Source organism: Aythya marila (assembly GCF_965140915.1).
Source record: "Aythya marila genome assembly, chromosome: 2".
Lineage (NCBI taxonomy): Eukaryota > Metazoa > Chordata > Aves > Anseriformes > Anatidae > Aythya > Aythya marila.
In genome coordinates this window covers 947701-971519 of record NC_139043.1, presented here as the reverse complement: position 1 = coordinate 971519, position 23819 = coordinate 947701, and the positions used below count along the sequence as shown (strand labels likewise).

At 52.1% G+C, this 23819-nt stretch overlaps 1 protein-coding gene across 1 annotated transcript; it reads right to left on the bottom strand.

Annotated features, from left to right (window-relative positions):
- Positions 1-5173: 5173 nt before the first annotated feature.
- On the bottom strand, positions 5174-19270 carry CDC25A (cell division cycle 25A). The gene is made up of 16 exons (XM_082752429.1): positions 19076-19270; positions 16511-16592; positions 14737-14791; positions 13998-14033; positions 13810-13846; positions 13328-13429; positions 12370-12486; positions 11429-11563; positions 10735-10809; positions 9926-10078; positions 9538-9630; positions 9114-9176; positions 8902-9000; positions 7975-8105; positions 7540-7651; positions 5174-6207 (listed from the first exon to the last, which is right to left on the bottom strand). The coding sequence occupies exons 1-16, from the start codon at positions 19220-19222 to the stop codon at positions 6067-6069; spliced, it is 1578 nt and encodes a 525-aa protein (XP_082608555.1). The 5' UTR covers positions 19223-19270; the 3' UTR covers positions 5174-6066.
- Positions 19271-23819: the final 4549 nt, after the last annotated feature.

Sequence of the window (23819 nt, the reverse complement as noted above, 5' to 3'; positions counted from 1 at the left end):
GGGTGCGGTGATGCCCGACAGCAGAGCCTCACGGAGCCCACGTGTGTCCCGGCACATCTCACTACGGTCCCTGGAGCTCTGTGGGGCCCCAGCACCTCGCTGCCCCTTCCCACATCCCCCCCACGGGCACTGCCAGCCTCCGTGCACGGGACCAGCCCCCAGGTGCCAGCAGCTGCCCGGTGCTCAGCCGCACGCAGCCGCAGCGCGAGGCCCGTCCACGACTCGCCGGCTCCACCGCAGCCTCCGCACCCCACAGCCACCCGCTGCTTTGAAGCCCGTCCATGACGTGGGGACAACAATCGTGGCTTTGTCCCCGCTGCAAATGTCCCTGCTCCTGCTGCCAGCTCTGTGGGCAGGGGAGATCTCCTAGGCCATGGACACAGCGGCGTGGTTTGAGCGATCGCCCTGCTCCTGCCGCCCCCTCTGTGAGCTGCTGCTGCAGCTCCTGCACCCGGAGCCCCAATTTGAGGCTTCAGACCCGGGGTGAGGCTGCTCTGTGGCACAGAAGGGGTTGAAATGACAGATGTGACCTTGTCTGCTGTGAGTTTGGGGTGAAACCCCTTTGGAGCAGGGGTACCCCGCTCGCTGCCCCCAGGACAGGGGCTCGCTGCTGTCGCGGCTCCAGGACCCAGCTGGTGAGGGTCCCTGCGGACTGCCCAAAGCCCAGCTGTGAGCAGGGAGCCCCAGCTGAGACCTGCACGCAGCTGGGACGTGTGTGTGTGTGTGCACGTAGTGCCTGTAGCACGACCCAGCCCTGAGCTCCAGCAGCGCTGCTGCTGCTAATCAGAGCGACTCCGGGCAGTCCCTTAAGCAGGTGGGGCCCTAAATGATGGCTCTGCCCCGGTAACCTCACCTGCCCAGCCGAGGAAGGAGCAGGTCCTGCTGGTCCCCGACGGGAGATGGAGGTGAGCAAAGCTGCCGAGGGCAGGAGGAGAGGCAGGAGAAGAGCTCGCGGCGTCCCCTCGCTGCCACCGTGCCCATCCCCAGTGGCCTGGGGTGATCCCCAGGGCCTGGTGCTTAGCTCCCGGTGGGAAACGGGGATTTCTGAGCGTGCCAGGGCCAGATGGAGATGCTCAATGCAGGGCCTCGGCCTCTCACCCCCTCCGAGCATCCTGAGCGGTGCAGGGTGGTGCTGAGGGGCTGCCAACCCTGTCCCCCGGATGGACAGAAGACTTTTTTCTCACACCAACTGCAGAGTTCATGCTGCATCCCACTGAAAGATTCCCATCAGCAGCAGAGCTGGAGAGCTCGGGGATCCTGCCGGAGAGGGCAAATTTCCAGCGATGGCTTCCCTGTTTCAGCAGAGCCCGGACCACTTGTGGAGGAAGAGCGTCCCGGAATCGAGAGTTCCCATGGGCACAGGGCTCACTGTGTGCCGCACTGGGGGGCTTGGTGGTGGCCTGAACCCCTTGGCACACCGCTGGCCCTGGCACATGGCTCTGCTGGTCACTCTGCATGGGAAGGGCTGCAGCGGGTGCTGGCTGGAGCCAGGGCACAGCTCCTGCCCCTGCGCTCCCCACAGCCAGAGAGGAGCTCATGGGATGGCCCCGTTTAGCAGGGCTGAGTGCCGCGGAGCCGGGCTTGCACCTTCCCCTGGCACCAGGCAGCTGCCTGAAGAGGTTTGAGCATCACCACGTGGTGTTTGCGCCTGCTAATCTCGTCGCCGTGAAGTAGCTGCTGTCTCCATCCCCGCCCTGCTTCATTCCTTCGGCGGAGACACCCGGGATGTGGCCATGGGGGGGTCCTCCACTGCCACACACATCCCTGCAGCCACCGACCTTCCCTTCCCACCAAACACAAGGGCAAAAGTCATCCCTGAGGTGCTGCCTGGCTCCGGACACGAGCGCTTTCCCCGGGGTCCCTGCCCTCCCTGGGGACCCTGTCACCTGCCCAGCCATGCGGCAGCAGGGCCGTGGCGTGGGGATGTGACGGAGCCCTCGGTTTGGGGGATTTCCCGCACGGAGCGAAACAGAAAGAAGAACTTGGCCGCGTTCCTCTTGGCCTCTGTCCACTTTCCTCTTTTGATGTCAGTCTCCCTTTTTATGGCTCCTTGCTCAAGCCCTAAGCCCCGGCAAACATCGCTGGAGAGTTCATCCAACAGAAACAAAGCGAAGCAGCAAACCTGCCCCGGAGCCAGCGCGCCCTGTCTGCGGCCGCAGAGGCTGTGACCACAAAAGCAGAAACAAACCCAAAGGAAGCCCCGAGCGGCCGAGCTGCGGTGGTCTCCATGACATCCTTTCTCCTCCCTGCGCCCATCCTGGGAAACATTTTGGGGGGAGGAAAACGGGGGTGGTGCAGCCCCCTGCCCGCTGCCCTCACCCCGTGCCCTGGCAGCGACCGACAGCCCTGAGGGCCTCGGCCCTTCCCAGGAACATCCCTGGCAGTGGCTGTGATGCAGCCAGCCCGAATTTCCCCAGCCCAAATTTCCCCGTGCAGCAGCGAAGGGAGGAGCCAGGCAGCAGCAGCTGGGGCCCTGGTGTCGCTCGCAGCTCCGCAGCTTGTTGGGCATGATTTTACGGGACGTGGCCACGCTGCAGCCGCTGCCAGGCCAGGGGCTGGCACCCGCTCAGGGATTTTTCTCCATCGTGGCTGAAGCTCAGCAGGGCAGCAGGAGGTGAACTTCATTTCCAGCTGTGTGTGGATGTGGTGACCTCCAAGGAGAATCTGCCTCCCCCCGCCCTGGCTGGCAGTGCCAGGTGATGGCAGGACGTCCCCTGGGGCTGTAGGACCAAAGCTGGGGCACGGTGCAGGGGGTGACCCCATGCAGGAGGGGGCTCGCGGGGCACTGGGTCATGGCACAGCCACTGCCTGGCTCCAGTACAAAGGAAACCCAAAGGGGAGCCCGGCCGAATCCAGCACCACCACCCACACGCCAGGGACATCTTAGTCACACGTGGCACTAAAGCCATTGCCAAGAAGGGAAGTCAAGGTTTTTTTTTCCCCAAATCAACTTCTGCCCAGCAAAACCCCATGGATGTCCTTAAAAAAAAAATAACTACGTTGAGGTACATATGAGACTTTCATCCTCTGCCCAACTCAGACCCAGGCAGAGGCAGCAGCTCCCTCCCTGCCCTTCTGACACCCCCTGGAGTTGGGGGCACCAGCCTCAGGGAAGACAGAGATCATAAAAGGTGCAAAAGGCCTTGGGACGAGGGGTTTGGTGAGCACTAAGAGATGCCTCTGCTCCTCACAAGGCAGCAGCAGAAAAGCCGCAGGGAGGAAGCCCTGCAGGGATGCCCCTTTTCAGAGCAGGAGCCAAAAACATTGTAAAATAAGCAACAAGTCAAGTTTTCTTTTAGGCCAGAAAAAGGTAAAAGCCAAATGGAAGAAAACGCCGAGCTTTGTGGCATTTCAGGAGCTCATGGCAAAGGCTGATGGAGCCGTAAGCTGCTTTCAGCATCAGTTTTAAGTATGACAGATGGAGGCAATAAGGAAAAAAAAAAAAACAAAAAAAAACTCCCCTACTCTGCTTTAGCCTCCAGTGGATTTGAAGTCACATTGCTGCATTTTAAGTGAAGCTTTTAGTGCTTTTTAGTGCTGACCCCGTTGTTGGCCACCTGCTTTGCAGCCCCGCACCTCCTGCTGAAGCCCCCAGAAGCCTTCAGGAAGCAGCTCCATGGGGAAAATCTGTGGGTGCAGACACCATGCACGGCTCTGCCCGGGGGGCCTGGAAGCTCCTCAGGCACCCAGGAAAGCAGGGTGTAGTTACCCCAGGAGCAAGAAAGGCAAGACAGGAAGACGATTCTTTCCAATGCAGTTTCTTTTCCAACACACCAGGGAGCTGCGAGTTCCACTGAGCGCTCCTGCACCCCTTCCAGCAGGGAAAAGGCGTCAGACAGAGGCTGGAGTTCAAGTACTTTATTCTCTGTGCCTGCAGCGGTCCATTGTTACAGTCACAGGCTGACAAGGTACAGCTCCTGGTCGGAAACATTCACGGCGCAGCTTCCCCCTCCCCGCACACCCCCAGGGCTCACCGCAGGACTCGGGGATGGGGCTGGGGGGGAGGCGAGGGGCTGGGTGCAGGCTGAGCAGGGCCAGAAGCACTCCTGAGGGCTCAAGGCGTGCACTGCAGCTCCGTGCTCTGACACTGCCAGAGCAGAGCAGCAACACCCGCAGCAGTTTGCCCCCTGAATATCAGGGAGCTCAGGACAATGCTTAATTTACAGCTGCTGGAGCAAAGGCAATCTGAAAAGAGCATCACCAATCCAATGAATCCATTCCCCTCCACCCATTTTTGTTGTTTTTTTTTTTGAATAGGGCAAATTAAGCTTTCACAGAGTGACTACATGCTTGTTTACCAAGCTGCACTCAAATAGCCCCTGAAGTCCTATCCCTGCACTGATCCTTCACCACTTCAAAGCAGTTTTGGGTTGGTCAGGGTGCTGCTGCCTGTGCGGCACCACCACAGGCGAGCCCCAGGGCAGAGCAGCCCCCCAGGCCTCAGCGGCTTCCTCTGAAGTTCAAGACCTTGTGAGAGGTGGGACACACGCAAAGAGCAAGGGGGTAGTCAGGATTCCTGATGTGTCATTTCATCTCCCCCCCTCAAGGTAATAATTTTTGCTGAAACAAAGCTCGATTTTTTTTTTTTTTTAAATGAGAAAGTCAGAGTTCAAAGCCTACCCTTTCTGTTCTCAGGAGGATTAACAGCAGGTTTTAAAAATGAGATTTAAAAAGTCAAGTTAAAAGCCCACACAAGACACCTCTGCTTCCAGTCAGTTCTTTGACACAGCTGTAACAGCAGGCGAGACTGGCTCACGCAGAGCAGGCCAGGCTATGCAAAATGTGGATTTCTGCTCAAGCCACAGCAGTTTCCAGGACGTGGGGCTGCTCCCAGCCTGCACGAGCTTCACTGAGCTGCCGCCAGGTCCTGTGGGTGTGGAACAAGAAGGGGCAGCAAAGCAGTTTTAGCACTTTAGGTTTTTGGTCCCTGCTATGCCACGGAACTGCAAGCCCTGCTTTAGGTGGGCAGTTCGCACGGCTCAGCCCTAGGGTACAAAACTACCCGAGGAATTCTTCTTTCTGCAATTAATTGTGTTTCCTGCCTCTCCTGGCAGAGGCTCGGCTACTGGAGAGCTGAAGTCAAACCCACGGCAGCAGGAGCAGCTTCAGAGCAGCCTCACGGAGGCACGTGGACAGGCTGAGCCTGGTTCCTCCCGGCCAGGCTCTCTCCTGGACACATTTCACGACACGAATACACGGCCTGGGAGGGAGCAGCAGCAGCAAACGTCGCTGCTGAGAGCTTTGTGACAGCTTTGGCACCTGGTGTTCCCAGGATCACCCGAGGCAGTCCATTCCTGAAATCAGTTCCCAGAGATTCTGCCCACTTGGAGACACCGATTTCTTTAGAACTAAAGCAGCAGCTAAATTCAAGTTAATACAAAATAAAGCAATTGAGATTAAGTAAATGAGGCGAACATAATATCTATATATATAAAAAAAAAGCAATTTCCCCACAGGTATTTCTTCAGGAGGCTTCCCTCAGCATCACACGGGAGCTCAGCGACGTGGAAGCCCTGGCTGTAAGGAAATGTTTCCATCGTGCTGCACCACCATGCGTTACGCTAACAGCACAACCCAAGCTGCAGCTGAGAAAAAAAGAACAAAACCTCCACCCGCACCCCCACCACAGGCTGCCCTTCAGCAGGAACAAAGTTTGAGTACACCCCAGATGATTCAACTGCAGCCGTCTTCGCTTCACTTGACTGTATTTAAATAAAATAAGGCATTTAAAAAAACTGACAGGCACTAAAACGTCCTCCCCTCCTCGCACCACATGCCAGGCCAACGTGCACCGCAGAGGACAGCCTCCTGGGGCAGGCTGCTAGGCAGTTTGTGGATGTCAGAGCGTGAGAAGCCGTTTCCATGAGGCAGCAAAAGAATATTGAGCACAGGCAGCCTCCAGCCAGTACCTGGGTTGCTCGGTTGAAGCCTGCGGCCGCAGCGTTGCCGTTAGGACAGATGAGGAGAGGGCTGGCACCCGGTAACCACCAGCAAGGAGCAGGCTTCCCTCCCGCTACAGCTCCCCCCGACCCCGCAGCGCGCAGTCTTTGCTCATCCCATCAGCCCTCAGAGCTTCTTCAAGCGGCTGTACAGTTCCCTTTTGCTCCTCTCACCAGCCCAGGTTCGGCTTTTGGTGCGAAATCTTTTCAAGTCTTCTTTAAAGTCCTCGTGGTGCATGGGGCGGTAGCTCTGGGGCTCGCAGAAGCTCTGGGGAAAGAGAAGCTGGTTTCACCTCAGTGCTCTGAGACCTGACACATCGCCAGGGCCTGGCAGCAGCCGCTCAGACAACGGCCTCCAGAGCAAACAGAACTGAGCCCACTGGGCTGGAGCAGCAGCAGGAGCCGCATACCAGGCGTTCGTGAGCAAAGCTGAGTGACATTCAGATTACAGCTACTTCAGAAGGGGTAGTTATCAAATTAAGGACTTTCAGCCCTGTGCACTGAGCTCTCACCCCACTTTTCTGGCAGACATCAGTAAGTAGTGCTAGCAAACTAAGGAAGCCTGTCCAGCGTTCACCTTGAAATAACAAAGATTTGAAAAATGCATCTCCAGGCCTGGCAGCTCCTGGCTCTCAGATCTGAGAGCAGTGAGCGCTGCCATCGGCTGTCCCGTGCTGCCACCTTGAGGCCCCCAGTCCTCCCATCTCAGGAGTGCGGCCAAGGGGCCAGAAACAACCCCTGGGGCATCCACGGCCACGCAGGAAAGCCAAAAAACATGACTGTCATGAGCAGCAGTAACCCCAAGTGGGCCCAAATGCTGCTAGACACAACATCCCAATGAGGTGGGAAACAGCACGTGGGCAAACGTGGGGACCAGCACACAGCCCTGCCCTGCTGCTGACACCCTGGCTGCAGAAAGGCTGAAGGAATCCCTCCCACCTGTTTGGAAATGCACAGGAAGGTGATCTAAGAGATACTCAGAAGTGTGAGGCCCTGACAGGGACTAAAGCAAATCAGGCCACAGCCTAGTTTGTGCCAGAACAAGGAGGAACAGCCAACAGCTGAAATGCCAAAGCACCAGAAAACAAGCAATAGAAGAAACACCACCATCACGGTGCTGGGAGGAGCTGCTGGGCATCTATTAGTCTCCTTTTCTGAGTTAGGAGTTGAAAAACTCAAGCTTTGCGCTTCCAATTTTGCTTTTTTAGTATAGCATACGACTTGACATCTCCATTCGTCATACAGCAATTACTGTCAGGCCTCTCTCTTCTCTCCTAGTCCTTGCAGGCGAAAGCAGTCTTAAATTCCTTCTCTGAATGACATTTTAAACTCCTGGTTCTTACAAAAAGGCAGAAAACAGTTTTGTGTTTTACTCTAGAGACAAGCAGAAAAACATTTCAGCTACAGCAGCAAGACAGCTGTAAGGTATGGAATCAGCTTAGAGAAGTGAAGGGAACGTCACTGCCAAATGTTAACTGCTCTCAAAACAGCAGAGCACGGAACAAAGCAGAAAAAGCCACTCCAGGAAATTGGGGTATTTACTTATCTTTTCTCCTCTTTGAGTATGAAAACAGAAGGGTTGAATTTAAGTGTTACTTACACGGCATCTTAGGAAGAAATCCCTGTAGCCTCCCTTCAGGACATAGAGCTCTGGGTAGTGGAGGTTGGGGTATTCGTTACCCAGCCTGTCCCGCTCCCTCACAAACCGGCACCTGCCGCAGGAACAGACCCCACATCACATCTTGCCTTCGACAAGTACCACGTGGAGCCACTGCTCCCCCCAGCCTCCCACTCCTTGGGCTGTGGTAGCAAGCTGCTGCCCGTTAGGGAAGCACCAGCAAGCCAGACTCGCTGTGAAGTGCGGCTAACTGCATTGCACTTTCCACTTTTAAGTGTTCCAGCGCACCAGCAGCATCTACTCGTGCTAAACCACACGTTCAGTAGCACGCCAACACAGAAACTGGTGCCTCCCGGAAAGCTTTGCCCTCGCCTAGCACAGCGGGCAGTTTGTGTCTGGTGTTGTGGGGTAACTCACATCCGCGGGCCCCGCTCTGAAGAGAACTCGCAGTGGAACACTATGATCACCCGTTTGTTCTCCGACGGCCGGATTGGCTTCTTCAGCAAGAAGTCTTCCACGTCCTCTTCCATATGGAAATTTACAGCACCCTGCAGAGGCAGTCACAGAATCAGAGCTTGGAGCAGATGATCTTGGAGGTCTTTTCCAGCCATCCCCCTGCTACCAATGTCACCCACTAAACCGTGTCCCTAAGCACCAGTCGTGCCCAAGTAAAGGAGAACAGCAACAAACCTGCCCCGCTTCCTCGCGAGCAGCTTTCTCCTCAAGTTTCCCAGAGGAGAACATTGGGAACAAAGCTTCAAACTCAAGCAGAACGTTACACACACAATCTAACACTGCCCTGAGTGACTGTGAACAGCCCCAGGTGGCCATTTCAACAGCAGGAGGCTGTGGCTGGTTGGATTTCACCTCCCACCTCACCGCGTTTGAGGGCCAGCCAGCTTACCTGACACCAAGAACAATTATGCTTTCCACAGCCCTTTGTTCTAAAGATGAAGTGACCATTTAAATGAAATAAACTATTCTAATCTTAGCTCCCCTGGATATCAGGATGCTGGACAATTGAATATTTCACATCTTCCTCTTCTTTAACATCTCCCTGCTTGCCACACGGGCCACCTCCTCTGGTTAAGGAAAGGGAATGGCTCCCTCCTCAACGTGCAGTCACTTTGTGAACCAAGTGAGCGCTCGGTACCCTGAGATTCATGCAGTGTGCAGGCATAACGGGATCCCAAACCTCCCTGGGCACCTCAGCCAGAAGATACACATGGTCTGAGACACTCCTAAGAAGTAAAGAAGAGCCCCACATGGTGCCAAGTGTCCCCATTTTGCCCGAGAGGCAACTTCAGACAGCTCCACATTGCTTGTACAGAGTCAGCAACAAACCTTAATGTGTCCCCCTTCATACTCGTATGGATATCTACAGTCAATTATCACACATTCCTTGATGAAGCTTGCAAATTTTCCAGTCAGCACAGACACAATCTGAAAAAAAAAAAAAAAAAAAAAAAAGAAAACCCATACAACAATACAGTTTAGATATTTTCAGATACTTTTAATAAATGAAGAGTTTTCCTTACTCTCCCTGGAATACATACCATTTCCGAGTCGATGTATTTTAAATCTTGATGCTTCCCATCAACAGTGTGGAACAAATAACCCTAGAAAACAGACAGCATTTAATTGAGAAATTCCAAGCATGTCCCACATACTTGGTAGCAGGGCATCCAGCAGCTAACTTTGTAAGACAAATGCTTTATTGACCAGAATCTCTTCAGCAACGCTTAAGAGCTAAAACAATTCTAAAATTCGAGGACAGCTTTTCTTTGGCTCCTGAACTGAAGGGATTTTGTAAATATTTTTGAATGACCAGAAAATAATCACATCTAACTTATGAAAGCACCATTCTCAGTGACAGCCTTCACCAGTAATTTGATTATGTACTGCTGAAGAGAAGTGCTTCGCTTGGGCTGGTTCAACACAACTCTACCAAAAGAGAATTAATACAAATCACTTAATTACCTTTGAGAAGTCACCAATAAGGTCTCTCTGATCACTGTCCAAAATGCTTTCAATCTCTGCTGCAGAGGATTGTGTCTTTACTATCTTCAAATTCTAGAGGGAGACAGATTAGAGCAGAACACTGAGCACTGACAGCAGAGACCCCTTCCCCACAGCGTAACCAAACTCCGTGTTTGCTGACACCCTGAACCGTGACTCAGTTTCCCTTTTGGCTCACAGGAGAACAGGTTCAGGAGCATACAACTAGTGCCCCAACTCCCCTCAGCCCCTACACTATGCACAAATTTTGGATAGATCAATTCGTTAGCCTTCATAAACTAGGCAACTGTATTTCACCTTCCCCGCTTAATTAATTCTCTGCCACAACACTGAATGCCAAGCCACCAACCGTTGCGTCTTCGGATGGTGTTCCAGGCAGGCTTTTCCTCTTCTTGCTTTTCCCTGGAGAATTCTCTTCCTGCGACCTCTCCATCCTTTTCTGGGTAGTTCTGCCTACACCACTGGGCAGAGCTGAAGAGCCAAACAAGCGGCATCGTTTGGCCTACAAGGAGAGAAGTTAGAGTTGTCTAGCAAAGATTAAGATTAAAAATTAAGCCAGCCTCAGGCTTTCAGACTATTGAAAGTTTTGCCTTATATAAGACAGTCACTGCATAACAACAGCAGGAAGGAAATAAGGTCATCTAAATTGGGGACCTACACTGCCAACAACACTTGTCTCTTGCTGTGCAGACTGGGTGAGCGTAGAGCACAATGAGATGTGCTGGCAGAGTGCTTTCTATCAATTAGCAGACAATCTACCAGCAGATTAAAAGCCTTCTGCTGCAAGACTGAACTGCCCTCACAGTCTATTATCAGAAGACGGGGCTACAGGCACTTCAGGTAAGCCTGTGAAAAATGTTTTCAAGATATGTCAACAAGTATCTGATAAGGGAAGTCAAAATCTTCCTGCATTTATGAAGTGTTTTAGTAAAAAGTTAACAGATACATGCATGCAATGAGCATTGTTCTACACTGACACAACCTTTCAGGCATCAGGCTTTAGCAATTACAAAATAGTGTACGGTTTTTATACTACATCTTGTTTTGTTATACGGGATGTAGGATCAGAGGCAGTGTGATCACTTTTCCCAGGAGTGAAAATGTCTGCCAGAACAAAGTTCCCATCTCTGTTCTGTTGTGCTCTGCTTGAGCACTCACCCGCATGTCCGTTTTCCTCATGACTAGCGGTGCAGTCCAGAGGCTTGCCACGTCAGATGGCATCTCCTCATCATTCTGGGAAATGAAAGTTCATTCTCATTTATTTCACCAGGGACAGACACTGTAAATATCTAAGGCTCTTGCATAGCTTGGGCAAACATGGCAATTTAATTCAGCTGCCAGAGCAGGTTTCGGAATTCAGCTCAATTACTAGCCCAATACTCAATAAAGTAACAGAATGAGCTGACACATGTTGGAACAGGTAAGTTATATCAATTGTTACTTAACAGCAATACTCTTCCAAAGCATTAAGCTTCTCAAGTTCAATTAGAAATAGTCTTGAAAGCAAATATTACCTCTAGCTCTTCAACAAGTTTTCTTTAGAAAATACCAACTACTCAAATAATTCTTCCTAGTGATGCAATTCAACTACCAACAGAACAGCAGCAATACCTTTAACTGCTGCTCTCCCACCAAGCAAATACCACTGCCTGCACTAGGAAACAGCACACAGAAAAACAGAAAAATGGAAGCATTGCAAAAGATAAGTCTTTCAGGAACCCTTAGTACCTGGCTTTTTGCAGACTGACATAACACTGCACTGACTTCTAGAACACACATGAGCTGCAGACATATTGTTGGCAGACTTAACGTTATACAGAGATGATTTTAAGTGTTGATATTTTGTACATACCTTCAAATCTTGCTCATCTAAGAGCTCTAGGAATCCATCATCATCTTCGCTTTCAGAGGAAGCTAGAGGTGACTGCTGCTGGAAAGCTGACCTGTGGTTTTCCAGCTCACCCGTGGGTATTTCATTAGATGGAAACTGAGGAAAAAATAGCTAGCTTTAATATTCTCTCTTTACAGTAGGATACTGTAAACAGAGGTGATGCCATGCTGCTCACTAAACTACAGAAAAGATGGAGGTTATCCCAGCATTTTGAATAGATGGACTCGAGCAAACCCCAGACTGAGTTCCAGTACTTTATTTGATCCTTACATCTGCAGAGTGTTTCATTAGTGTGTCATAGGAACAGGAATATTCATCTCCATAGTTCCCAGGTACAAGATCAGGAGTACTAAGCATGATGAAGTACTACCAGATTCAAAGAGTGGAGAGAAGACTTGGCCCCTCAGCTCTGTTTCTGTGCAAGGATCCATCATGTTTGTTTTCCAATTGATTCTGCAAAGTTTTGCAAAGCAATAGCACATCAAGTAATATTTTTTTCCTGTGTGTCATATCTGGATAAGATCCAGTTGCATCTACACAGTTGGCTTCTTTGTTCCCAATGCATCTGCATCAATACAAATATCCACTTTCCTGATAACAGAACCAATTACAAATTAACTTTATCTATTCCACATTTACATCCCCATTCACTTGACTTACTGCAGCATTGCCTCAGCTCTGTATTTACTCATCTTCCACAGACTACAGAACAACCTCTCATGAGCCAAACACAAGAAGAGTTTTCTCATCTGACAGATAGATGAGCTTTCCTATTTGGCACATGAATAGTGACAACAAACAGCAGTGTCTTAGAACCACGATGCAATTCTTCCTCTTCCCTAACAGTACGTAGGCAGAGGATTAGGTGGGAAATTAGTTGACTAGGACACCACGGTACTTACTCCCTGAGCTGAGGAGGAATTTTGCCTTTGTCCAGGAACACCTTTGCCATCACGGGAATGGACGTGCACAGAACTACGAGAAGCTGGTTTGGTTGGCTTCTTAAACTCAAATGATTCCTGAATTCAAAAACAGAAAAGCGATCGTTTTAACCAAAACAAGCTGTGGAAGTTGCTAGGATCATTGCATCTTCTTTCTTTAAGCTGACATGTTGGATGTTAAGTTCCCTGCTGCCAACAGAAATTGGAGCGTGAATGTTTTCAAAGTAAAGATGTTACAATAGTGATTCATTTAACGTAACCAAGCTTTCATCCTCTTGTTATCTGCAGGTTTAAGGACTTTTATTTTTATTTTTTTTTTTTTAATTTCTTTTGGTAGTCAATTTCTCTGCAAAAGAGATCATTTTTAAGGCAGCCAAGGCTGTGCCTTGGTCAACAGAATTATGTTTGTTGCTAGGTGACAGGCCCTGGCTCCTGAGCACCACTTTTCTGCAGAGACCTATCGATGGCATGTCCAGCAGCCAGGCCATACAGACCAAGTAGATAAAAGAGCATTTGTGCTGCTGAGGAACCCAAGTTCCTTATATCAGCAGTGAAAAAAGATATGGTGAACCATGCAGCCCCCTCACAGCTACCTAAAGGTAGCACTATGAAAACATTTTGCCCTGCCACAGACTAGGCAGGTCCTATAGCACAAAGGAAGACCTGCACAGCCAAAGCCTTCCCAATTTTTATTAATCTGTAGTCAGTTGGCAGTCACTATTATAATCAGTGTTGCTGCACTTCACTGCAAGTTTCCCCGAGATAAGCTGTGCAAAAACTTTGTCACATCTGAGCTGTAGTCTGGCAGGCACCAAGCAAAGCCTCTTCCACTGTGCCTGCTGAGGAAGGGGTGTGCTAATTCAGCTTCCTCGCTATCACCTCTTACACAATCATCTCGGGAGAAAAAACCAATGCTTACATTCTCCTTGTTTTCATTTTGCTCTAAGAGTTGAAAAGCATCACAATCCAGAGAATCTGAATGGCTTCTCTTCAGAGCAGGACTGGATCCCAGGAGCCTCTGCTACAAAATTCATAGAGAAATGCTAGTTTAGTGTCATGTTGTAACCTTTGCACAACCAGATCTTAAGCAAAAGAGGAGTTATCAGGAATATAAAGCATTCATCTGCAAGTTGGGGCACCTATGTGCAGGACATCTCATGCAGGTATCAAAATGCATTTCTCCAATTGCACTGCTGACAAAGCTACAGAACTGAAGTTTTACATCAACACGTGGACAAGATTTCAAGTTTAGAAGCTGTCATTTTGACAGTTTAAGTCAAGCACCACAGCAGCTGTTCTTGAAGCCAAGAAATTAGCAAGATGTGGGACAGATCCAACTAAAAACACTTAACACACGAAATCCTTTAACATTTACACAAGATCAATACCACCCTCACTTACTGGCAGTGAATGTATTCTTCTGAGAGGCAGTCGAATGCTACAACAAAAAAGAACCAAGATTACTATCTTTTAAAAGACAATGTTGAAATAAATGTGAGTAGAACTCACTTTTTTTTTTTTCCAACAGAATTATAAGCTAGAGGCAAATCCAGAACAGTCGCTGATAAAGTTAAAACAAAAATACTTACTTCAGTCTGCTAGATTCAAGAATCGCCTTCTCAAACCTGAAATTGAGATGCCCCACAGTTAGCAAAGGATAGTAGACTAAAAGTCAGCCTTTTATTTAAGTCAGAGCATTATGCTAAACAGAAGCCAACATGCTTTTTGATGACGCTTTGTCCTTCTCAAGAGGTATTTACAGCCAGCTTATCCCATCCCAGTTTTCAAAGCACTAACTGGAATCCTGCTTTCCTCTCAGCATCATCTAGACAAGGAGCTAGATTAAAGGAATAAAAGCTTGGTAAATCAGGAACCAAAGGCATTTGGCCCACATAAATAAAGGACAAAGGATCTTTTTAAAACTTGAATTGGGAGAGGCAAATTCCAAGCTAAAAACAACTGCTTTGTACCAGTTAAAGCATACACAAGCAAAAGTTACAGAGTAAGTGCTGAGGGCAAAACTCCATGTGACTTGGTGCAGCCTCAGACCCTTGTAAGGCACCAGTGTCACACACAAATGGCTGAGTTAGTACAACACCAACGCAGCCCCAAGACCTGCAAGTACTCTGGGACACAGACAAGACAGCGAGCCAGCATCTGCACAGCACTAAAGCACACACTTCTAGAAGTCTGAGACAAAAACACACTGCACACATGCCACACCAAAGGAAAAAAACAACAAAAAAAACACATCAAGGTTCTCATTAGCCTGTATTTGTTAGTAGTACAGCATGAAACAGAAGTCAGGCTTAGCTTAGGGTTACGTACGTTTCTTCCATGATGTCGTTGGAGGTCAGAGGGCTGGGTGAATCCAAGGCACAACCTGCATAAGACAGACAGACATTTTCTAACAAGCAGTGTCTTAGCACCAAGCAAACACAAGTTACTGGGCTTCGCTATAGAATTCCCCAAAAAGACACTGAGTCACCTAACGTGGAATAATCTTGGCTTATTCTCTCACATATATCTTAGTCATTTAATCCTTTACTTTTTTTAAGCCATGTTCTCAGTTACATCTGTTAAGAAAAAAAAAAAAAGGCCATTTTTAACACATACTGGTGCACTGTAAACAAAAACAAAGCACCCCATAAGCAAAAATAACACAAGCAGAACATTACAACTACACAGCCTCTTCTAAGTACAGTCGGATATGAAACCTGCTTAAACACAGATCCTCAGGGAGCTTCTGTTTTACAGTATCCACAAGCCCTAGTGACAGGCACACAGCTTACCAGAACATGCTCTGTAGGATCACGCCAAGACTTGCTGCTACTTCAGCAACTGATCTAAGCTAACAGCTACAAAACTCACCTGGCTAACAGGACAGGTGGAGGTCTCAGCACAGCTGAAGCCTTACAAGTATTTTGTAAACACTGGGGACCAGCTTTGGAGGTAGGAAAAAAAAAAAAGCCAAGAATAAAGTAGAATAACCAAGCTGGCTACATCTCTATCTCCCCTTGAGGCTCGACAGCTGTACTCACTTTCTGGCTTCCTTTGAAGAAATATGCACAAAGTGGTGCACAAACTCCAGTGAAAACACTGGGCCAGCAAAGTATCAGAAGCTTCTCTGAATCTTCAAATTATGAGGTAACTGTTTATTTTATTTCCACTGATAAAATTCATCTCACCCAGAGGGAGGAAAAAAACGAATCAAGAGTACTTCTAGGCAAGTATCAGTCCTAAAACCCAGCTCCCCAGATTTCAAGATTAACAGCCAGCTTCTGTATGCAAAAAGCCACAAACAAAACCCAAGCCACAAAGGAAACCCTGCTGAACACTTGATTCAAGCGTGCAGGGCAGGTTAGCACGGTTTGGGTTTAAAGAGAGAAACCACTCGCTTTCAAAGTTACCACCCTGCAAAGGGCAGAAACCCAAAGTGGTCCCATTCAGAGCGGGGTGCAGATACGTGCTGGCTCCTATCAGTGCGTAACGAAACGTTATCTCAGTTCTCCAGACCACAGCCCCAACGTGCAGCACTCACAGGCCAGTATCTGCCAGCCCCCACAGACTGGAGAATAGTGGGGCTCCAGTTCCCTGGGGAAGCCTATCTCGGGCTATCTCGAGCTTCCACCCCTGCTGCAAGAGGGGCTGATCCACTCACGATAAGGTGTTGACCTACTGCCACGTACAGAGCAGATCAAGGCAATCAGAAAACATCCTGATAATCTGGATTTTCTCTCTACAAATCTAGCTGGAGCACAAATCAGAGCAGGTCAGTAGCCACGTCTTTTCTTGCTTTTCTTTCCCCTCCTTAGGATTACTTCTCTGTGTCAGAGTCCCCCTCTGGAGCCAGAACCAGTTTTTCCTCCACGCTAGCTCTGCTGCTAGCATGCTCCGGGACAATTAAAGAACCCACAACCCAAAACAGGGACTGCAGGAGCTTTGCTGAGCGATGGAGATGTGCCTGCCCTCCACGAGCCTGAGGACGAGAAGTGGCTACAGGGATTGCAGGCAGCATTAGCTCTGTCCCAAACCTGAAAGCAGGGTGCAGATTCAGTGCCCTTCATCCCTTACCCGTTTTTACTCCCTGAGAAGACCCTACCTGAGTCTGTTGACTCCGATGACACCGTTCTCTGCAGACCACTGGTATTCTTGTTTCCCGGATCTTGTTCAGCGTTTTCATGCTGACTGTAAAAGAAGTTCAGGGCTCGTTTTAAATGCTTGTAAAGTGAGGAACACAGAAGAGGATATGAAGGCAGCTATACAGCACAGGGAAGCATAACCCAAAACAGTTACTGCCAGCCAAGTACAGGAATTCCTGCAGACAGCAGTCTTTTGGGTGCTCCGTGCTGCTGAACACATGGGCAATGCCACCACCAGATCACCGCACCTACAGACATGCTCAGGGCCTTCAGAGACCTCAATTTCAGTGTTTTTTTCTTTTAAACAATACACGTGTAGTACTGGTGATGTTAGAAACAAGGCTTCCAAGAGAGGAAGAGGAGGGGTGGCTGGAGAAGGGAGTTTGTAGAGGAAATAACTCAAACCATGAGGGCTTTCTGAAACTACACTTCAGAGTCTCTCATGATCCTGTACCTTCCCAAATGAAGACTCTAATAAAGCAAGGTGTCATTTTGCAATAAAACTTTAGGACTAAAACCACTTTAAACACGGAGTAGGACATCGGTGCCTGGAGTCCTGGCAGCACCTCCCATATAATCCACTAGAAAAACCTTCATCAGAGCCCAGTTATCTTTCGTGGGACTGTAACCCTCTGTGGCAGTCACTGATTTAATGATTGCTTTGCATCTAAAAAGTTAGACAATTGTCTTTTAGGTGTTTTTTTTTTGTTGAGTAGTGAGATCTCAAGTTCTGACTGATGAGTTAAGACCCTCCCCTCCCACGGGACCATCAGATGAGCGTGTGGGTGAAGGGGCTCGAGGCAGCCAGAGCCCAACAGAGCTGAAGGAGCGCATGAACTGCCCGAGCCCTGCAGGCACACGCGTCCTTCACATGTGGGCAGGGGTCCCAGCAGCTTCACAGAGATGCATATCATGCACAGGAGCGCTCTGTTATCTGAATTATGGGAAGAGCTTCTGCAGGGCGGCTTCTTTCCTCGCGCCAGGTAATTGGAAAGGTGCACCAGGGCACGAGCTAGGGGCACCAAGTCAAAGGACAGAATAATAACCGTGGAGGGGGCTGGTGCGAGCCGCTCGCAGGAATTCCAGGAATCTGAAGGAGGGGAGAACCATAAAGAAGGCAGATTACAGAAATGAAAGTGATAGAAAGCCAAAAAGCAAAGGGCAAAGAGCAGGAGGGCTCTCAGGACCGCACAGGAGGCCAGAGCAAGGCAGGGGCTGTAGGGGACGGATTGAAGAGCTGGGAAAGGGGAAAACACGCAGCCTTGGAGCTAAGTACAGGGAAGGGCTCGGAGTGAGGCAGATGCCCTGAGCTGGGAGAAGATGGTGGCACGTGGTGAGCCACCAGGGGAGGAGGAACACGGCCTAGGAGGCAGGAGGCAGCAGGAGCCCCAGCACGTGTGGGCAGGGGAGCAGGGCCTGCACGGGAGGGAAAAAAAAAGGCGGCAGGGAAGGGGGAATGTGGAGGGAGGAGGAGCAGTGGAGGGGGCTCGGTTTGGGGGCAGCACGGGAAAAACTGCTTGGGGGGTGGGGAATGAGCTCAAGGTCCTGCATTTTGGGGGTGGAAGCGGCCCTCGAGGCTTCAGTTGGGGGAGAGGGAGAGGAAGAGGAGGCCCTTGAGGCTGCAGCTGGGGGGGAAAGGAGGAAGAAGAGATCCTCGAGGCTGCAGTTTAGAGGGGGGGAGGAGGAAGAGGAGGCCCTCAAGACTGCAGTTGGGGGGGGGGGAGAAGAGTTCCTCGAGGCTGCAGTTGGGAAGGGGGCGGGGAGAAGATGAGGCCCTTGAGGCTGCAATTCGGGGTGGGGGAGAGGAAGAAGAGGCCCCCAAAGCTGAAGTTAGGAGGGGGAAGAAGAGATCCTCGAGGCTGCAGTTTAGAGGGGGGGGAGGAGGAAGAGGAGGCCCTCGAGGCTGCAGTTGAGGGGGGGGGAGGAATAAGAGTTCCTCAAGGCTGCAGTTGGGGGGGGGGAGGAAGAAGAGGCCCTCGAGGCTGCAGTTTTTGAGGTTAGAGGAAGAAGGGACCCTCGATGTACAGCTGAGGGGAAAGGAAAAAGAGGAGACCCTCAGGGCGGTAATTTGGGGGGGAGGGAGGAGGAAGAAGAGGCCCTCGAGGCTGCAGTTGGGGGGTAAGAGGAGGGGGAAGAAGGGATCCTCGAGGCTGCAGTTGGGGGTGGAAGGAAGAGGAGACCCTCGAGGATGTAATTTGGGGGGGAGGGAGAGGTAGAAGAGGCCCTGAAGGCAGCAGTTGAGGGGGGAGCAGGTAGCTGAGGCCCTCGAGGCCCAGTTTCTGCAGGGGGAAAGGGGCAGAGGCGCCCCTCGGGGCCCTGCCGGAGCTGAGGGGATGCGACGGGACCCCCCGGGCCTCGCCTCACGTGTAGGGAGAGAAAAAGAAAGGAGAGGAAAGGGGAGGAGAGGAGCCCCCGGCCCTGCTCTGAAGGGAGCGGAGCCCCCAGACCTCGCTGAGGGCCGCGAACAGGCCCCAGAGGTGGGGGGGGGATGGGGGGGACACGGGGCCCGCGCGGACTGACCCGGCCGAGCCGCGTCCCAGCTGCTCCATGGTGAGGCGGAGGTCGGAGACGGGCGAGAGCTCGGCGGGGAACAGCGCCTTGACGGCAGCGGGGGAGGCCGGCGAGAGCAGCAGGAGGCGGCGGCGGTGTGAGCCGCCCGGCGCGGCCTCCATCGTCCCTCCCGGCCTCCTGTCAGCGCCGCCGCCCGCCCCGAAGCTGGCGCCAAAGCTCCCGCCGCCAATCGCAAGGCCGCTCTGCGCGGCGCCGCGCGGGGGGCGGCTTTTATAGCCTCCCGGCGCCCCGCCCACCTCCCGCTCGCCGGCCAATCGGAGTGGGAGAAGGGCGACTTCCCGGCTGGTTGACGGCCGTTCTGACCAATAAGAGAGGGGTACGGTGGGGGGACTGCAGTTCCCAGCGTGCCGCCGCGAGGCGGGCAACGCGCTCACTGGTTGCCCGCCTCGCTGTGGCATGCTGGGAAATGTAGTCCTCTGCCTTTGCCTCCCCGTCGGAGGCTGTGTCCCCGCGGTTCTCCCCCCCCCTTAAAATGGGGGAAGATGAGGAGAAAAGGCACAAAACGGACAAAAAACGGGGCCTCGGTGAACCGAGGGGCCCGGCCCGGGCCATTTCTGCCCAAACAATGCCCCTGATGGTGATAAACAAGCGGTGTCCCCAGGGAGGGAGGCGCTGAGCGCCGGCGTCCAGCCGAGCACTGCCGCAGTCAACGCAGCAATGGAGGCGTCTGTCACAAGCAGCACATCTGGAACCTTCCAGGGCCCCACAGCCTCCCCAGAGCAACACCAACATCGGGGCACGTCCCGGTGGCACCCTCAGCAGAGCCCCAGAGGCACCTCTGGGCTCCGTCTGTCCCCTTTCAGTGCAGCACGAGGTCCCCTTTGTCTCGTTTCCCGGCCGTTTGCTGCGTTCCCAGGGCTGCGGCGCCTGCACAGCTCATTGCTCCTCCGTGCTCTGCCCGCCCGCCGATTCCCCGGCCCTTGGGGCGAACGGGGAGGACAGGCACGCATCCATTTTGCTTGGCTGCAAAATGGATGCGTGCCCGGCCTCTCAGAGGACAGACACCTCGCTGTGCCCTGCCCTGTAATGTCAGCCCTGCCTCCGGCCCTTGGTCGTGGAGGCAGCAATGGCTGTACACGATCCCATTTTGTAGGCTGAAAAATAGGGAAATAGTGGGACAGGCCACGTATTTTCTCCTTTTATAAGGGGTTGCAGATCTCTGCTGCTGGCCTGAGCCCCCGGGATGTGCTCTGCCAGAGCTCCCAGTGCTGCCCTTCCAGCCGCAGAGCTGGTGGGTCCGATGTTATCAGCCCTGATAAGTGTAGGTATGGGCCTGGCTGGGGGATCCCCTGGCTCCAGGACACCACACATCCCTCTGCCTGGGCCCTGCCACCCCATTTGGGGTGCTCGCAGTCCCTTGATGAGACGCCACAGCATTTGCTCCCTCCTGTCTCCCCCTGACCACCCGGGATCTCACAGATCATCATCACACCCCTGCCACCACCAGCCCTCCCTGCAGCTCCCTGCTGGGCCCTAAACTTTTCTTTTTTAGGGAGGGGAACACTTTTGGATGTTTTATGTGGGCACTTCCCAACACAATTAGCAGCTCTGTGTCTCCACCCCGAGTTCCTGGGTAGGGGGTGACTATGTCCCAGCACTGCCCCCACCACACCAAGCCAGAGCCAAGCAGCGCTGTCAGAGACCCCACAGGCACCCAAACTTCCCTGCCCCTCTCCTGTTTCTCGCCTTCTTCATCTTATCTCCCTGTCTCTGCAGGGACAGGTGGACATTGTCACTGGGAGATCTGCCCGGTATAGCAGCATGTTCCCCATGGCCATGCTGAGTCCTTCCTCTGCACGGACACCATGGCCACCCCCCAGCCCAGTTGTCCCCATCCCCTCCCAGTTGTCCCCTCCAGCTCCCAGTAAAGCCTCAGCCTGGGAGCCCAGGATGCTGGCACTGCCCGTCAGTCTCTCGGGGGTGTCAGGGAGGTTTTGGTGTTCTTCTCCAATATGCAAGGTTTTGTGATCCCTTGAGATGGTCAGGGATGGGTTGGCTGTCTCTGCATCCAGTGTCACCTTCATTAATGCACAACAGAGAGCAATGTCGGTCTGTTTCCTGCTGAAAAGCAAACCAGCTTCTTATATTTATATATATTTATATATATTTATTTATATTTATATATATAAAGCGCCTATCACCATATTGATAAGCACTCTTTGGAACCACTATGATGACGGGTAAGAACAGGAGCTGGCCTGCTAGTACCTCAGCACTTCTGGTTCCAACCAATTTATATAAAAAACCCTTTTCCCTCCTCTTTTGCAGGGTTGTGTGAGCACACCAGGCCCTACCAGTGCACATGCAGCACCACAACCCCTCAGAGGGCACAGCACCCTCACTGCCCTCCCTGCTGGTCCCAAAATGCTCCCCGAAGCAGGATGGAGCCGGGCAGCGTTGCCACGTGCCAGGGACGGATGCAATGGGGTTTGCCAACCCCCTGCATCCATCTCTGCTCGATAGCCCATTCCTCCAGGGCCTCACGTCGGGGACCACAGCGTGGGGGAAACTGGGGCAGGCTCATCCTGCACATCAGCCCCAAAACTGAGAGGACAGCTGGACTGCGGATGGCTTCAACCTGCCTTGAGCCCTACGATGCTGCCAGGACCACGGGGAGCCCTGGGAGCACACGGAGGCGTTTCCAATCTCTGCCTAAAAGCCAAAGGTGTGCACCCGCTGCCACGTTTAACCCAGGTCTTACAGATCACAGTGTGAGAAGAGAAAGTCTTCAGAAACAGCAGAACCAAGGGCCAAGTGCTGCCCCAGCTCTTATGTGGCATTAGCATCTCTGGGTCACTCCTGGCGTGGAAGTAGAGCTTTATTTTCACAGCAGACCCAGTTAGAATGAAGGGATCCAGTTTTAGACGGACACGGGATTTAGATGTTGGGCTGTGAACCCATCACTGCCCCAAGGAGATAAGGAAGCTCATTTCTGGAAAGTTTCTCTCCCCATTTGTGCCCAGCAACTCCAAAAACTTCCCGCTTTCTCTGTCCAACGTGCTCAGCAGGTTCACTAGAAGAAGGACAGGGAATTACAGGAGGTCTCTCTCCTCTTGTGATACCTCTTGTGGCAACATCCCAGAGCCCAGCCACCGCCACACTGGGTCCCAGGCGCCACCACAGAGGTGCAACCACCTCCGGCTCCAGATAACATCACACGAAGCAGGATGCGGTGCTGCAGAGATGGGGGACAAAGAGCACGGGGAAAGGGAAAAAGGGTTTGGGGGGGAGAGCAGGAGGAGAGGGGAGAGAGGTGGCAAGGCTGGATGTCCCAAAATGACAGCGGAGCTGAACAAGACCAGGATGGAGGGATATATGGGATGGACAGGGAGGAAACAGCAGTGTTATGGGGACGGGGATAAAAATTGATGGGGAGAGGGAAACACGGGGTGTGCCAATGAAGAGGGGTGGGCAGACAGTCAGGAAGGGCATGGCAGACACATAACCATCAGCGCATCGCTTTTGTTTTCTCCTTTGGGCTTAAACTCTTCTTTCTGTTTTTCTAGGGAAAAAAAAGTAATAATGGTCTGGACTGTCTCCTAGAGGAAAATAAAAGCATATTTGGTGATTTGGGGGTTAGATTTGCAGGAGTGAGATTGCATCACCTAACAGACCCTGGGGGGGCAGAGAGGGGTGAGTGGGGCACAGTTTTTGAGGTGACCTCGGTTGGGAAAGGCTGAGGTCAGTGACAGCACCCACCTCTGTTACCAACCGGCTAGAGAGAGCCCGGTGTGCAGCTGTTTTGGCCAGAAACATTTCTGGAACAGCTTCGTGTGGAAACCCTGAAGTTTCTGGGCTTTTTTTTTTATTATTATTTATTAGGAAAAAACAACTTTCGGTGTTGGAAGTGGGATTTGTGGGAAGAGGCTGGGAGTGACAGCAGCGCTGCGGCTCGGACGCGCTCCATAAATCGGAACAGAAACGTAAATTTTGAACAGAAACTCCTGCTCCTCCGAGGTGTGCCCCTGGTGGAGGGGGCTTCTGAGGGGGGAGACCCCAGCCCACGTGCAGAGGAGACCCCAACCTTTGCCCAAAATGCCCCCCAATCTGTTCCCAAAGGAGACCCCGACGCCTGCCTACTGGGGACCCCACCTTGTGCATGTGCACAAGTGTGTGCACGTGTCCATGGCTCCCTTTGTGTGTCCATGCTTTCGGGTCTCAGCTTTCGGAATCTGGTTAAAAAAAAATCCCATTCCCGAGCACTCAGAGCCTTCAGGGCTGCGGTTCGGCACGGCCGCCCTGGGTGCTTCGACCACTTAAAGAAATTAAATCATTTACAGCCTGAAACGTGCCCGGGAGCTTCTCCCCAGCGGGCCGGCGGTGCCGAGCGGCGACCGATTTCCACCCGCCGGGCTCAGGGTTAATGCAGCTGAAGGGATTGTGCCAGGGCAGCAGCTGGGACAAGCGGGAGCCCAGCGTAATCCCCTGCTCGAGCGGCTTCCTGGGGCCGCCCGCTTCGCTGCGCCCCTTCCGCAGGCAAATAAATCCCAGTGAGGGGCTCCGGGCTCCATCCTGCCCCCCAGGGCTGCCCACCATTCCCCCTATTTCTTCTTAGGAATTAAAAAAAGGAGGCCGCCTGGGCTGTGGTGTTGCCAGCCTCCTGCCATGAACCGGGGTGCTGAGAAATAGAATCGGTTCGGTTCTTGCTTTTTTTTTTTCATCTTCCTAATTACAAGCGGGGGGACATGGACCCCAAAA

What these genes read in the sequence shown, in the direction of transcription:
- CDC25A (XM_082752429.1), bottom strand. Translation starts at nt 19,222, where the DNA reads ATGGAGGCCGCGCCGGGCGGCTCACACCGCCGCCGCCTCCTGCTGCTC. An exon ending in ATTCCTCCTCAGCTCAGGGA is followed by an intron (nt 11,564 to 12,369) that starts GTAAGTACCGTG and finishes TTTTTTCCTCAG; the next exon opens with TTTCCATCTAATGAAATACC. An exon ending in TGAGGAAAACGGACATGCGG is followed by an intron (nt 10,079 to 10,734) that starts GTGAGTGCTCAA and finishes CTCTCCTTGTAG; the next exon opens with GCCAAACGATGCCGCTTGTT.